The sequence below is a fragment of the Mobula birostris genome, chromosome 2 (genome assembly GCF_030028105.1).
Source record: "Mobula birostris isolate sMobBir1 chromosome 2, sMobBir1.hap1, whole genome shotgun sequence".
NCBI classification, from domain to species: domain Eukaryota; kingdom Metazoa; phylum Chordata; class Chondrichthyes; order Myliobatiformes; family Myliobatidae; genus Mobula; species Mobula birostris.
The window spans coordinates 141,876,500-141,890,838 of NC_092371.1; the positions used below are offsets into that span (position 1 = coordinate 141,876,500).

The 14,339-nt window shown below is 40.9% G+C and overlaps 1 protein-coding gene across 12 annotated transcripts in view; it reads left to right on the forward strand.

Moving 5' to 3' along the window:
• eya4 (EYA transcriptional coactivator and phosphatase 4) overlaps positions 1-14,339 on the forward strand; it is a 454,812-nt gene that overhangs the window by 405,184 nt on the left and 35,289 nt on the right. For all 12 annotated transcript variants that reach the window (XM_072249790.1, XM_072249815.1, XM_072249809.1 and 9 more), the window contains 3 exons: positions 2,616-2,674; positions 2,756-2,916; positions 13,938-14,052. In XM_072249790.1, the coding sequence (XP_072105891.1) occupies positions 2,616-2,674; positions 2,756-2,916; positions 13,938-14,052 (335 nt within the window). The remainder of the gene's footprint in view (positions 1-2,615; positions 2,675-2,755; positions 2,917-13,937; positions 14,053-14,339) is intronic.

A 14,339-nucleotide genomic window follows, 5' to 3' on the forward strand; every position in this document is an offset into this window, starting at 1 on the left:
TCCATATTAATGACAGAGTTAGAAATACTGTAAGCAATAGTGGTGAGTGTTGCAGTGAAGAGCTAATATTTGTTGTGTCACTTGAACAATATTTGATCATAAGGTTCACAATAACTCTATTTCTAGGATACTGCAGTTGGAACAATTTATTCAATTTTCCTCTATGCTTTTATATATAAATTTCATCAAAAATATTAAGTAAGACATTAGTCTTGTATATTAAACATCAAGTTACTCGACACTTGGGACCATATTTGCTTAACCTCATCATATTTGGCTGTTGGTACAAGAATGTTACTGTGATCTCTACTCACTTATTTGTGGAGAACATTCATTGATTCAGCTGTGCTGAGGTCAGTTTCATATGCAGTAAATTATTGGGTCCGTATGAACGATATATAGCTCTTAAGGTTTGCGGTCAGACAGTACCAGGCATTTGGGTTGATTGAGAAATTAAAATGATTTGTTGATGGTTTCATTTTATTTTGCAAACAGCAGTGCACTGTTCCACACTGCTGATACTTTATTAGTCACGGATGTGAACGTAATCCCTGACACTCATTTATTATAGGCTTCTGAAAACTAACCATCATTAACATAATGTCCTGAACTTCAAGTTCTCTGTTCAGTCTCAACTAGAAATATTCATGGAATTCCAGTGTATTAAGTTCCATTAACAGACAAGGGTAATATAAAAAGACAATGAAAATGCATCTTGGCCACTGCAAGATAACTTTCACAAGCATATAACCATCCTGTATAATGTGTTAATGAACAAAAAAATATGCATTGGCAAAACTCCGGCATGATCGATGTGAAGTTTAATTATCTCTAGGCATTTAAAATGATTCATGCTGATTGTATATTTCCATCAAAAGAAATACTTCATACAAAATGCACAGTTTTGGGAATACAAGCCGATCACAGAAGGACATAATCAGTGTCAATCAATAATATGGGATCCCTGCCATTCAGCAATAGATTATGCAATTTTGCACTACGTAATCAAATTTCTGTAGGCTGTATGGTGGTACAATTAACTATTATTGACTGTTTTAAATTAAAAGATAGTAACATGATACACATTAAAGCAATTATAAATTATGTTTTACTTCCCACAATAAGTTTATGAATGAAACAATAACTATCATTTTTGCCAAATGTTTAAAATGTGTACGAGCTAATGGTTGTGAAGGATGTAACAACTCTGCCATCTTCTGGTTGAATACTGTCTTACTCTCACAAGCTCAAAAGTGCATAACTTGCAGAATTATAGATCCTATAGAGTTGGACTGAGGAAATAAAATCTATTTGTGTCTAGAACAGACATAATGAGATGTAAATTCAGTAATTTGAGGATGTTTTTCTCATTATTTTTAGAATCCCCTGGGGATTTTGGTGTAATGTTAGAGATTTGCTCCAAAGCCTTAGGTGCTACTGAACCAAGATTAGACATTTTCTTTGACTGATGCAGAATATATGAAGGAAAATGGTGGGGGATGTAGGCCTGCTCCAGAAGATCCAGATGTGGACCGGGTCAGTGCTTAGAGGCCATCAGGGCTTGAGGGTGGGAGACCAATGGCTTGGATGACCTACATACCAAGGAATGAACAAGGAATTGAAGCCAGCCATTAAATAGTTGTGGGGCTGAGGGTGTTGATTGTGGAAAGGATATTGGGGTCTCTGTCAGGGATATTGGAATGTCAGTAGAACAAGGCCCTGAAGCATCAGAGGCTCCTCAGTCACCTCAATGGGAGAGCAGAGATTTAGTTTGATGAGACCCACAGGGAGTTTGGGAGAATGGGACCTCTGTGCGTTGGATGGCTGAGCAATCTGCAGGCCAGGGCTCAAACCTCAGAATGATGAGGTCAAAAATAAGAGAGTTGAAATCATTAGGTGAGATCTCACCAAAGTTATTTAGTGAGCTCCCACTTTGTGCTGCACTGTTCAAATATGATCATTTCTATTTAACAAGGTTGTTTTGCCCCAGGGCAATATGAATTAATTTCATCTGCAGTTCACCAGTAGTAGCATTGCACAGGTGTTGATATCACATCATGTGCATCTGTTGCTCAAGTGAAGTCTAACACAAGAATGGTTCATTCTTGGGAAAAGTCCTGTTAGACTTTTGAGTGATACAATGGTCCAGAGATGGCTTTTATCAAGTTTCATTCCAAATATGGAACACTTTCAATCTCATAACACGAAGAAGGTTCCTTCTCCAGTGGAGTTTTGTATTTCTTAGCTTTCTTCACCCATGTAGCATTAAATAGATAAGTATTAATGGAAAATATATCAATTTAACTAACCAGAGCATCTAGTTTTATTTATGTCTCAATCAATGCAATATAAATCAACAACAAACATCATTAAAAGAACTTTTATGATAAAAGGAAAAATATTGAAGGTAGGAAACTTGAACAAGATGTATTAATTTATTGTGCCATAATTATATCTTGAACCAAACTTCTTGCATTTTGTAATGTGAAATATGATTGAAATAGTATTATCAAATGTCATTGAATTCAACTTGATTTAAAACAGTAATCACATGTAAAATTAGTTCAACAGAGTGAAGATTTTTCTGTTTTATTCATTTGATCATCTTTTAACAGGAATGTGATCAAGTTCATATAGATGATGTGTCCTCTGATGACAATGGACAAGATTTAAGGTAGGATTTTATCCAATCACAAGTTCATATTGCCATTTAAGGACTTGAATGATGAATGCATATTATTTGCTCTATTTGCAGTACCTACAGTTTTGCAACTGATGGTTTCCATGCAGCCGCCACCAGTGCAAACCTCTGCTTAGCAACTGGTGTGAGAGGAGGTGTCGATTGGATGAGAAAACTAGCCTTCCGTTACAGGCGTGTAAAAGAACTATATAACACTTACAAAAACAATGTAGGAGGTGAGTCTGCTTCTGTTTGCTGAGACTTGGTGATTCAGCAAACAACAGAAATTCTAAGGTATTGTTTTCCTTATCATTAGGAGAATGGGCAAAGAAGTAGCAGATGGAATACAAAGTCTCTGGCCATGCATTTAGGTAGAAGGAGTAAAGGTGTAGACTATTTTCTAAATGGGGAGTAAATTCAGAAATCAGAGGTGCAAAAGGACTTGGGAGCCCGAGTACAGGTTTCCCTAAAGGTTAACTTCCAGGTTGAATCAGTAGTAAGAAAGCCAAATGCATGTTAGTAATCAATGCAAGAGGACTAGAATGGAAAGGCAAGAGTGTATTGCTGATATTTTATAAGGCAATGGTCAGACATTGGAATACTGTGAGCAGTTTTTGGGCCCGATATCTAACAAAGGATAAAATAGCGTTGAAGAGGTTCCAGAGGAGGTTTACAAGAATTATCCCAGGAATGAAAAGTTTAATGTATGAGGAGCGTTTAGTGGCTCTGGGCCTGTACTCACTGGAGTTTAGAAGAATGAGGGGGGGAATCTCAGTGAAAACTGCCAAATATTGAAAGGCCTTAATCGAGCCTATGTGGAGAGGATGTTTCCATTAACGGACCAGAGGGCACAGCCTCAGAATAGAAGGACATGCCTGTAGAACAGAGATGATGAGGAATTTCTTTCACCAGAGGGTGGTGGAACTGTGGAATTCATTGTTACAGATGGCTACAGAGGCCAAGTCATTGGGTGTACTTAAAGCAGAAGTTGATAGGTTCTTGATTAGTAAGGGGGTCAAAGGTTACAGGGAGAACACTAGGGCTGAGAGAGGAAATAAATTGGCCGTGATCAAATGGCAGAGTGGACTCGATAGGCCAAATGACCTGATTCTGTTTCTTTGTTGTACGGTCTTGCAGTTCTGTTATCCAATTCAGCACTACTATTGAACAAAGTGTTCTTGTGGTCTCTTTTATCAACCATCTTACAGCTTTGGAGTTGAATCCCCACCAAAATTACCACACCACATACAAAATTATTACAAGCTCTATGTCTCGTTATCTCCCTTATCCACCCTGTAAGCTACTGGAAATAGTCACTAATTTCAGCTACCTGCAAGGTATAAAACAGCTTACACAGGAAGCCAGCATCCTCACAGTTACCATCTTTCCAATAGCCTGTTTTTGGAACTTCCTTCACCAAACATTTTTATGGCAGTAGCATCAAGTAGTCACATGAACCAAGGGTTAACTGCATTAAAGAAACAATTATTGTCAACAGAATTAAGTATATGATGGATATGTTCAATTCCTTCTTTAATGGTGAAAGACAAAAATGAAACAATCCAAATGACTAGTGTCTACGTGACTTACTTGAGCAAAAAGTCCTCACGATACTTGTACGACAGATTGGACTTCTTGATCTTGTCCTTGGGATTTGCATTTCCTTAGGGGCAGTGTTGGGCTGTGCTGTTCTCATTCTGCAGGGGTAGTGATGCATCTGATATCTTCACATCTGTTTCAGTCAAACAAGCCTGCTCAGTGGTCTTTCCAAGAGGATACCTATACCTTTAATATGGAACATTTCTATCACCCTCATACCTTCTCCTATGGCCTCACAGAATGGGGAATGGAGTGTGTCAAGACAGTACTGACTTCTATCACACCTAGTGTTAGTCTGATGTGGACTTCATCCTGCCAATGTCACCACTTCTTGACAGTGCCGAGTCTTTTCACCTCTGTTGAAGCAGTGTGTCTGTCTTTTGCTTGTCTTTTATTGCCTTCATACATTTCCTGGATCTAACAGCCTTAGGATGAGTGTTCTTGTTCATGTGCTTCTGTAAAGGACTGATCCTTGTTATAGGATCCAGAATGGTAGAGCAGAGGAAGGGGAAAACAGATATAAATCTAAGATAGTGAATAGTAAAAATGTCAGGAAAGACAGGCAGGTGATGGGGCAAATTTGTAGCCATTGGGATAAGTTGCAGTGCAATAAAATTGCAGTACCAAATACTGGTCTTAAGGTATTATACTTAAATGCATGCAGCATAAGGAATAAGGTGGATGATCGTGTCGTACAGCTACAGATTGGCAGGTATGATATTGTGGCCATCACTGAGACGTGGCTAAAGGATGCATATCTCTGGGAGCTGAACGTCCAAGGATACACGGTGTATCGAAAGGATAGGAAGGTAGGCAGAGGGGGTGGCGTGGCTTTATTGGTAAGAAATGATATTAAATCATTAGAAAGAGGTGATTATAGGATCGAAAGGTGCAGAATCTTTATGGGTTGAGCTAAGGAATCACAGGGGTAAAAGGACCCTGATGGCAGTTATATACGGGCCTCCAAACAGCTGCAGTGATGTGGACTACAAATTACAACAGGAAATAGAAAAGGCTTATCAGAAGGGTAGTATTATGATAATTGTGGGTGATTTTAATATGCGAGTGGAGTGGGAAAATCAGGTCAGCACTGGATCTCAAGAGAGAGAATTTGTAGAATGTCTGCGAGGCTTTTTAGAACAGCTTGTTGTTGAGCCCACTAGGGGATTGGCTGTACTGAATTGGATATTGTGTAATGAACCGGAGGTGATTATAGAGATTGAGGTGAAGGAACCCTTAGGAGGCAGTGATCATGACAGGACTGAGTTCACTGTGAAATTTGAAAAAGAGAAGCCGAAATCTGGTGTGTCAGTATTTCAGTGGAGTAAAGGAAATTATAGTGGCATGAGAGAGGAGCTGGCCAAAGTTGACTGGAAAGGGACACTGGCAGGAAGAACGGCAGAGCAGCAGTTGCTGGAGTTTATGCGAGAAGTGAGTAAGGTGCAAGACAGGTATATTCCAAAAAAGAAGAAATTTTCAAATGGAAAAAGAATGCAACGGTGGCTGACAAGAGAAGTCAAAGCCAAAGTTAAAGCAAAGGAGAGGGCATACAAGGAAGCAAAAATTAGTGGGACGACAGAGGATTGAGAAGTTTTTAAAAGCTTACAAAAGGCAACTAAGAAGGTCATTAAGAGGGTAAAGATGAACTATGAAAGGAAGCTAGCAAATAATATCAAAGAGGATACTAAAAACTTTTTCAAGTATATAAAGAGTAAAAGACAGGTGAGAGTAGATGTGATGTTGAGGCTCTATAAGGCACTGGTGAGACCTCACTTGGAGTACTGTAGGCAGTTTTGGTCTCCTTATTTAAGAAAGGATGTGCTGACATTGGAGAGGGTACAGAGAAGATTCACTAGAATGATTCCAGGAATGAGAGGGTTAACATAGAAAGAACGTTTGTCTGCTCTTGGACTGTATTCCTTGGAGTTTAGAAGAATGAGGGGGGACCTCATAGAAATATTTCGAATGTTGAAAGGCATGGACAGAGTGGATGTGGCAAAGTTGTTTCCCATGATGGGGGAGTCTAGTACGAGAGGGCATGACTAAAGGATTGAAGGGCGCCCATTCAGAACAGAGATGCGAAGAAATTTTTTTAGCCAGAGGGTGGTGAATCTGTGGAATTCGTTGCCACAGGCAGCAGTGGAAGTCAAGTCATTGGGTGTATTTAAGTCAGAGATTGATAGGTATCTGAGTAGCCAGGGCATCAAAGGTTATGGTGAGAAGGCAGGGGAGTGGGACTAAATGGGAAAATCGATCAGCTCATGATAAAATGGCGGAGCAGACTCAATGGGCCGAATGGCCTACTTCAGCTCCTTTGTCTTATGGTCTTGTATTGGGTCATCAGTTCCTGAGCCACCTTTAAATTGTTTTTTGCCTTTCCATTACTCTGTGGTAAGTGGGGTGTAGTTGTCTTGATGTCAGACTCCAGTGCTTTAACAACCTCACAATATTGTCCATTGTAAAATGTAGCCCATTATTTGTTATCAGTATTTCAGGGATACTGTTTGTGACAATTGTACAGTGGCCTTGTGAATGATTGTCAAGGAAGTGGGGGTTTTCTAAGTCTGTCTCTGGGAAATTTGATTAAGTAATCAGCTGTCACCCGATACAACTTCCCATCTAAATGAAACATATCTGATACAAACTTTGCCCAGGGTTTGTCTGGGACATAGTAAGGGCAATGTGTTTCCTTTGGTTAGCTGTTTACTAGGGCTCTGCACATCTCACGTTTCTGCAAACAGTCCCAGATCTCCCCATTCATTCTTGGCTAGTAGTCACTTACTCTCACTTTACAAGGCTAACTGCCCACCTGAGAAGTCAGGAGTGAAGACATTCTAACATGCTATCCCCTCATATCTTGTGAATATTTACCCTATTGCCTCCAAAGGTCCTATCACTGGAATACCCATCTTACCTCTCACATATAAGAATGCTCTGACAAGACTGTGTCTCTTCCTAGCCTCTCTGAATTAGGATCCGCATCATAGGACGGTGTGGTAGTGCAATGTGGTAGCGTGCCAGCTGTAAGATTGGGGTACAACTCCTGCTGCAAGGAGTTTATTAACTCCCCCATGACTGTGCCAATTTCCTACGGGTGCTCTGGTTTCCTCCCACATTCTAAAGATGTATGGGTTACGGGTAGTGAGTTATGGGCATGCTGTGTTTGCATCAGAAATGTGGCAACATTTGCAGGTTACCCAGCACAATCCTCACTGATTTGATTTGACACAAATGACGCATTTCACTGTATGTTTCGATGTTTTAACGTACATGTGCCAAATAAAGGTCATCTTCTTTTATCATCTTGCTTAGAAGCTTCCTCAGTCTCCTGGTTCAGTATTAGAGATTGGAGTTTACTCAACATGTTAGTTGTCTCAGGCACAGTGCACTCAACATGTCCTATGTCCTGAAGGCAAGCTTTGGCTTCAGCTACATTTATAGCTGTCTATACAGAACTGAATTGTACTGAGTATACATTAAGTGCCTAGATCCTCAGAAGCATTCTCACCAATGTCGTCTGATGGCCTTAACAGTAATGATGATAAGTAACTTATGTTCACTGTGCAAATCTCCTGTATGTGATTTGATGAAATGTCTCCAAACTATAGATCGCAACAAGTAGTTCCCTCTTCGTTTACATGTAACATTTGTCCATGTCTAACAGACACCATTTGTACTACATGCTTCTGGCAAACCTCCTGCAAGATCAATGCGAATGGCCCTTTTCTGGGGCATCTACATGTAGTCTTAGCTCAACATCAAGAAATCACCTGCTCTAACCATCTCCTTCATTGGTTTCATTGGAACTTGCTGAGATAGATGAAGAACCCCAGAAATCATTGCACTCCTGCCATATCTGTTTGGCATAGCACATTCTCTGTTTCTTTGATATTTCCTGGATCTAGGTTCAGACCATTTCTGGTGATCATGTGACCTGGGAAGGCGCCTTCATTTTGAGCCTGAACTTTATTATTCATTCAACTTAATTTGCTTATCCCTCCGCCTGTTCTTCAGGACACTCAGCTTCCAGTCACCTAACATCCACAGTTATCCCTTTGGTGAAGACAGAGATATCATCTGCTTTGAACTTTGCACCACAGAGATCTTCAGGAGCAACATCTAGTCTTCATTAGATTTTCTCTGATGCTGTTGTGATTTCAAGTTCATTTCCATTTTTAAATTTCTTTTCCTGCTATCCTAGGAATACCATATTGAAGGATGCTAAACATGAACTATCTTCACTGAGCTTTACATGTCAGAACCTATTCTTTATACTCAGCACACAAGAAATGTTTCTTCTATTCAGATATGTCAAAGCATTTTTTATCATCATAGAATTCACTCCTCTTCAGAGATCTATTATCTTGTGGTTCTAGCAAATTTCCAGTTTGCCAATTGATTTCTCCACACACACTATGCTGGGTGCTGACACCAGGGCCAGGCCCATCGAAAGGGGTTTGTACCTCTGTCTTAGTTAGTTTCTGCAATTGGTCTTTAAGTTTATCCCTGCTTCTGTTCATCTGGGGCAAGAAGACATTTGTTTTCTGTGAAGGCGACTACTGAACTTCAAGGAAGCTAACTTCTTTTCTGTACTGTACATTTCTATTCTATGATCTGTCTTGATTATTTGAATTTACTGCCTTAAGAGAGAACTTCCAGAGGGTTTCAGTGTGGCCAAGGTGTACGTCAGCATGTTGGTTTCAACTCCACTACCTGGAGATTCAAGTGGTTATGTTTATACTAATGTATACAGTATACATCGTGACATAGTTGGTCTTCACAGACATCCACGAACATAGAACCCCAAAAGAATAAACAACAGAAAAATATTAGAATCCCAAAGCCCCCTCTCCCCCTCCCCCACGCAAGTAGCCACATGCATCAACCTTCCCCCCACCTCCAAATGGCTCAGAAAAAAAGCATCAGTGCCCACCACCCACCAAGCAATATCAAAGCATCCAAAGAGAGACCACGATCTGCAGTCAACAAAATCCAGTGTTTACCGGACAACTCAACATGCCAGACTCTCACAAACAAGGGGCAGAGAGATGTCACCCATTTATTTCACAGTGAAAGGGGAGACCAACAGTTGCTGTTACCGTGTTACAGTCTGCCACTTCGCTTTTTATTCCGAGATTCTTTAACTTGAGAATCAGCAGCAAACTCTCCCCACCATCAAGAGAAGGAGGGAGTGCAAGCACTTGACTACAAAGACCTCCATCTGTATATCGCTGCAGCGAAATTCTGATGTTCCTTCTCCTGTGGTGCCTCAGTCAGCAACACCAGCCTGGAATCAGTCATCCACAGGGCCACAACCGGGAGGTGCATCTTTCAGGCTCTTCCAAGCCATGCCTGAAAAACTGCCGGCTGGCAAGCTCCAGGAGTGGGAACTTAACCGCCATAAAAAACCCGCAGTTGGAGTAACATTGCAGATCAGGGACCTCCATAGAACCCCAGCCACGTGAAAAGGGAAAAAATAGACATTAAGGAGAGGAATTTAATCTGGTTCCACAGATGAACTCAAAGAGGCACCACTTGGTGCCGGCCTTCGATATGTTGGTGAGACCCGACGCAAACTGGGAGACCGTTTCGCTGAACACCTACGGTCTGTCCACTAGAGAAAGCAGGATCTCCCAGTGGCTACATATTTTAATTCCACGGCCCATTCCCATTCTGATATGTCAATGCATGGCCTCCTCTACTGTAAAGATGAAGCCACACTCAGGTTGGAGGAACAACACCTTATATCCCGTCTGGGTAGCCTCCAACCTGATGGCATGAACATTGATTTCTCTAACTTCCGTTAATGCCCCTCCTCCCCTTCTTACCCCCATCTCGTATTTATTTATTTATTATTTTCCCCCTTTTCTCTCTGTCCCTCTCACAATAACTCCCTGCCTGCTCTCCATCTTCCTCTGGTGCTCCCCTCCCCCTTTCTTTCTCCCTAGGCCTCCCGTCCCATGATCTTCTCCCTTCTCCAGCTCTGTATCCCTTTTGCCAATCAACTTTCCAAATTTTAGCTTCATCCCTCCCCCTCCTGTCTTCTCCTATCATTTCAGGTCTCCTCCTCTCCCTCCCACTTTCAAATCTCTTACTATCTCTTCTTTCAGTTAGTCCTGACAAAGGGTCTCGGCCTGAAATGTCGTCTGTACTTCTTCCTATAGATACTGCCTGGCCTGCTGCATTCCACCAGCATTTTGTGTGTGTTGCCATCTTAACTCTTGATGGCTTACTTCAAAAAGACATTGTTTATGCTCTTAAATCAAGTTGAAATCTCACTGGTTGCCATTCAATAAACATCTTGATGTAGGTGTGTCTAATGGCTTTTTCCCAGGGCTTGGAAAAAATGACCTTGCTTGACACTGGGAAATGGTTTTCAACTGTATCTGACCCTGTCTCTATCACTGTAAAGCTCATCACATTCAGTCGCTGGACCTAAGGTTTCATCTTCATCATGCAGTATTTGCAGAAATGGTGAAACCATGGAGCAGCATGGTAGCGCAGCGGTCAGCACAACACTTTAAAGCTTTAAGATCGGGGTTCAATTCCTGCTGCTGTATGTAAGGCATTTGTACGTTCTCCCTGTGACCACAAGTATTTTCTCTGGTTTCCTCCCACATTCCAAAGAGGTACAAGTTAGGTTTAGTAAGTTGTGGACATGATATGTTGGTGCCAGAAGCATGGCAACACTTGCGGGCTGCCCCAGCGCATCTTGGACTGTGTTGGCTGCTGATGCAAACTAACTCATTTCATTATATGTTTCAATATACTTGAGAAATAAAGCTAATCTTTTAAAATCTTTTGAAATGATTTGTTATCCAGGTCATGTATCTATAAAAGGGCTTGTCTGTTACTTATATTGGGACCTAAAATACTTGCAACATTTGAACTACCTGAACTGTACTTTCCCCTCATACTTTTTGTCCTTCATTGCATTTACCTCCTCCGTTTGGCCATCCAACATTTGCAATCTTCCTTTGCATGTCTGTATATACTTTTCTAAAGTTAATTGCTTGTGTGGTTGCCGTTCCTTCAGGCTGCATCCCTGAATTCCACAAATAATACGGTCTTTGACAAGTGAATTCTTCAAATCTGTGTAATTGCAGTTATATGCTAGCAATTTTAGCTCTCTTAAGAAAGCATCAAAGGATTCTCCCTGCTCCCATTCATGAGCAACCATTAAAGGTTAACTGTGTTCATTTCTTGGTGGGTTTCAATATGCTTGTAGTGAATCTAATGCATTTTCCAAGGTCTCATTATGGTTTATGGTTTTGTACAGTTCTCTCCCCATGGCACCAGTGAAATACAGTAATATCTTTAAAATCCTATGTTCTGGTTTATCAGCCAGAGTCAACTCAATTTACAGAGTGACCTCTTCCCTCTCTTATCTTCATTCTTTAGTCAGGTTATCACCTGGAAGTCTAGCTCTTCATCCTGTTTTATTTGCTCCATAATACATGGTGTCAATTGGTTAACACATCATATTGGCTTCTCCCTTGCAAGGAATCCTGTGTCTAAGTTTCATCGGCTGATCAGTCTGCACTTCTGGGACACCATGTATCAACGTCTCTGTTATTCTCCCTCTAACTTACTGGAAATAATTGATAAATTAAGCTGCTAACAGAGGTACTTTATTCATAAAGCAAATTGGAGGACCAGCTGAGATTGTGTGGGCCTAAGATACCAGCCATCAGAGCTTAACAGAACATCAGTGAGGCCATCTCTGTAGGTTTCTCATATGAGGAGGGTGTCAGTAGGCTAGGTGTAGGAATTGGAAGTAAAACAGGTAACCTAATGTAAGCATACAAATTATCAGGTTAGATATGAGGTGGATGATTCCCTTGTCTGAGAGTCTAGAACTAGGAAGCCATAGCTTCAAATTAAGGGTGAGGATATTTGTGACTAATGAATAGGAATTTATTCACTCAAAGGAGGATAACTCTGTGCAGTTATCTATTTGTTAGAGTTATGCCATTAATTGCATTCAACATAGTTTTCTGGAAATTAGAAGAATAAAAGAATATGAGAAGAGCTGAAGGTTGTGTTAAGGCAGACACCATCCATGATCTTATTGAGTGACAGGGGGATGGGGTTATGTTTATACTAATGTATACAGTATACATCGTAACATAGTTGGCCTTTGCAGACATCCACGAAAATAGAACCCCAAAAGAATAAACAACAGAAAAATATTAGAACCCCAAAGCACCCTCTCCCACTCCCCCACGCAAGTAGCCGCATGCATCAACCTTCCCCCTCACTCCAAAATGGCTCAGCAAAAGAGCATCAGTGCCCACCACCCACCAAGCAATAACAAAGCACCCAAAGAGAGACCACGATCTGCAGTCAACAAAATCCAGTGTTTACCAGACAATTCAACATGCCAGAGGCACTCTCTCCCTCTCACAAACAAGGGGTAGAGAGATGTCACCCATTTCACAGTGAAAGGGGAGACCAACAGTCGCTGTTACCGTGTTACAGTCTTTGAATGCTAACATTGCACCAACTCAACTTGCAAGTTAACGTTTATGGTGTTCTGCACAAGGACTCCCAAGTCCCTTTGCACTCAGATTTTTGGATTTTCTTCCCGTTTAGAAAATTGTCCACACGTTTATTTCTAACACCAACCCTGCGGAACACCACGAGTCACTGGCAGCCAACCAGAAAAGGATCCTTTTATTCCCGCTCGCTGCCTTCTTCCAATTAGCCTATAATTTTCTTTCTGCTGCCTTCCTCCTTTCTTAAAGAGTGGAGTAACATTTGCAATTTTCCAGTCCCCTGGCACCATGCCAGAGTCCAATGATTTTTGAAAGATTATTTCACCTTAAGCTCCCTAATCACCTCTGGTTCATTACATAAACACCCAATCCAGTATAGCTGATCCCCTCGTAGGCTCAATGACAAACTGCTCTAAAAAACCATCTCTTAGGCATTCAACAAGCTCACTCTTGAGATCCATTACCAGCCTGATTTTCCCAATCGACCTACATGTTAAAATCACCCATGACTATCATAACATTGCCCTTTTGACACACCTTTTCTATTTCCTGTTGTAATCTGTGGTCCACCTCCCACTGTTGAGAGGCCTGTATATAACTGCCATCTTGGCAGACCATGAAACTTCCTTCGGCATTACTCCATGCTGTGGGAAGTCAGGCTGATGGCTCTGCCAATACCATCTGCTGATGCACAAGAGCTCCCACCAGACATGCTAAAATCTCCCGGCTCCCCTCAGCCTCTCCTCTCCATGGCAGCCATAACAACTGTTGCAATTATCTGGCTAGCATCGGGATTGTACCTTTAAGTGTTCACATCTCTGAGTGACTGCTGCACCCCAAGATGTTGGAAAGCCCATTTCTGATTTCCATTGGAAATCACAAGTCACATCCTGGTGTGTGTAAACCAATCTACACTGATTTTAAATGTCCAACTGTACTGTAATATGCAGAGAACCTGATTGGGCAATTGTACCAAATATAAATTACTGTGCACCAAAAATTTCTCGGTACCCAAGATTGTAAAATGAAAATCATGGGGATTATATCCATAATTTTCCACCTATTGTATATCTGGTGCATGACTGGATACTAGGCATAGATTTAGCCAACAGATTCTCAATGTACATTTCTTAGTCACATTTCCTTCTTTTTTACTTTAGGATTACTTGGTCCAGCGAAAAGAGATGCTTGGCTTCAGTTAAGAGCTGAGGTTGAGGCTCTGACAGATTCCTGGCTGTCAAATGCACTTAAATCACTCTCAATCATCAGTTCAAGGTAGGATTTACCTTAAAATAACTCTCATTAGAAACAACAGAAATTCCTAAATAAGAATAATTGTTGTTTGCTGCTAAAGCTTGTGGGATGCAGTCACATCTTTGTTCTGTGACAAGACCTAAATGATGATGGTGCTTAATTTTAAATCTGCAATTAGTAAATTAGTAAAGTAGTTTATTATTGTCATGAGTACTGAACTACAGTGAAAAACTTTGTTTTGTAAGCCATCTATGCAGATTATTTCATTACATTAGCACATCAAGGTAGTATAGAGAAAAAAATACCAG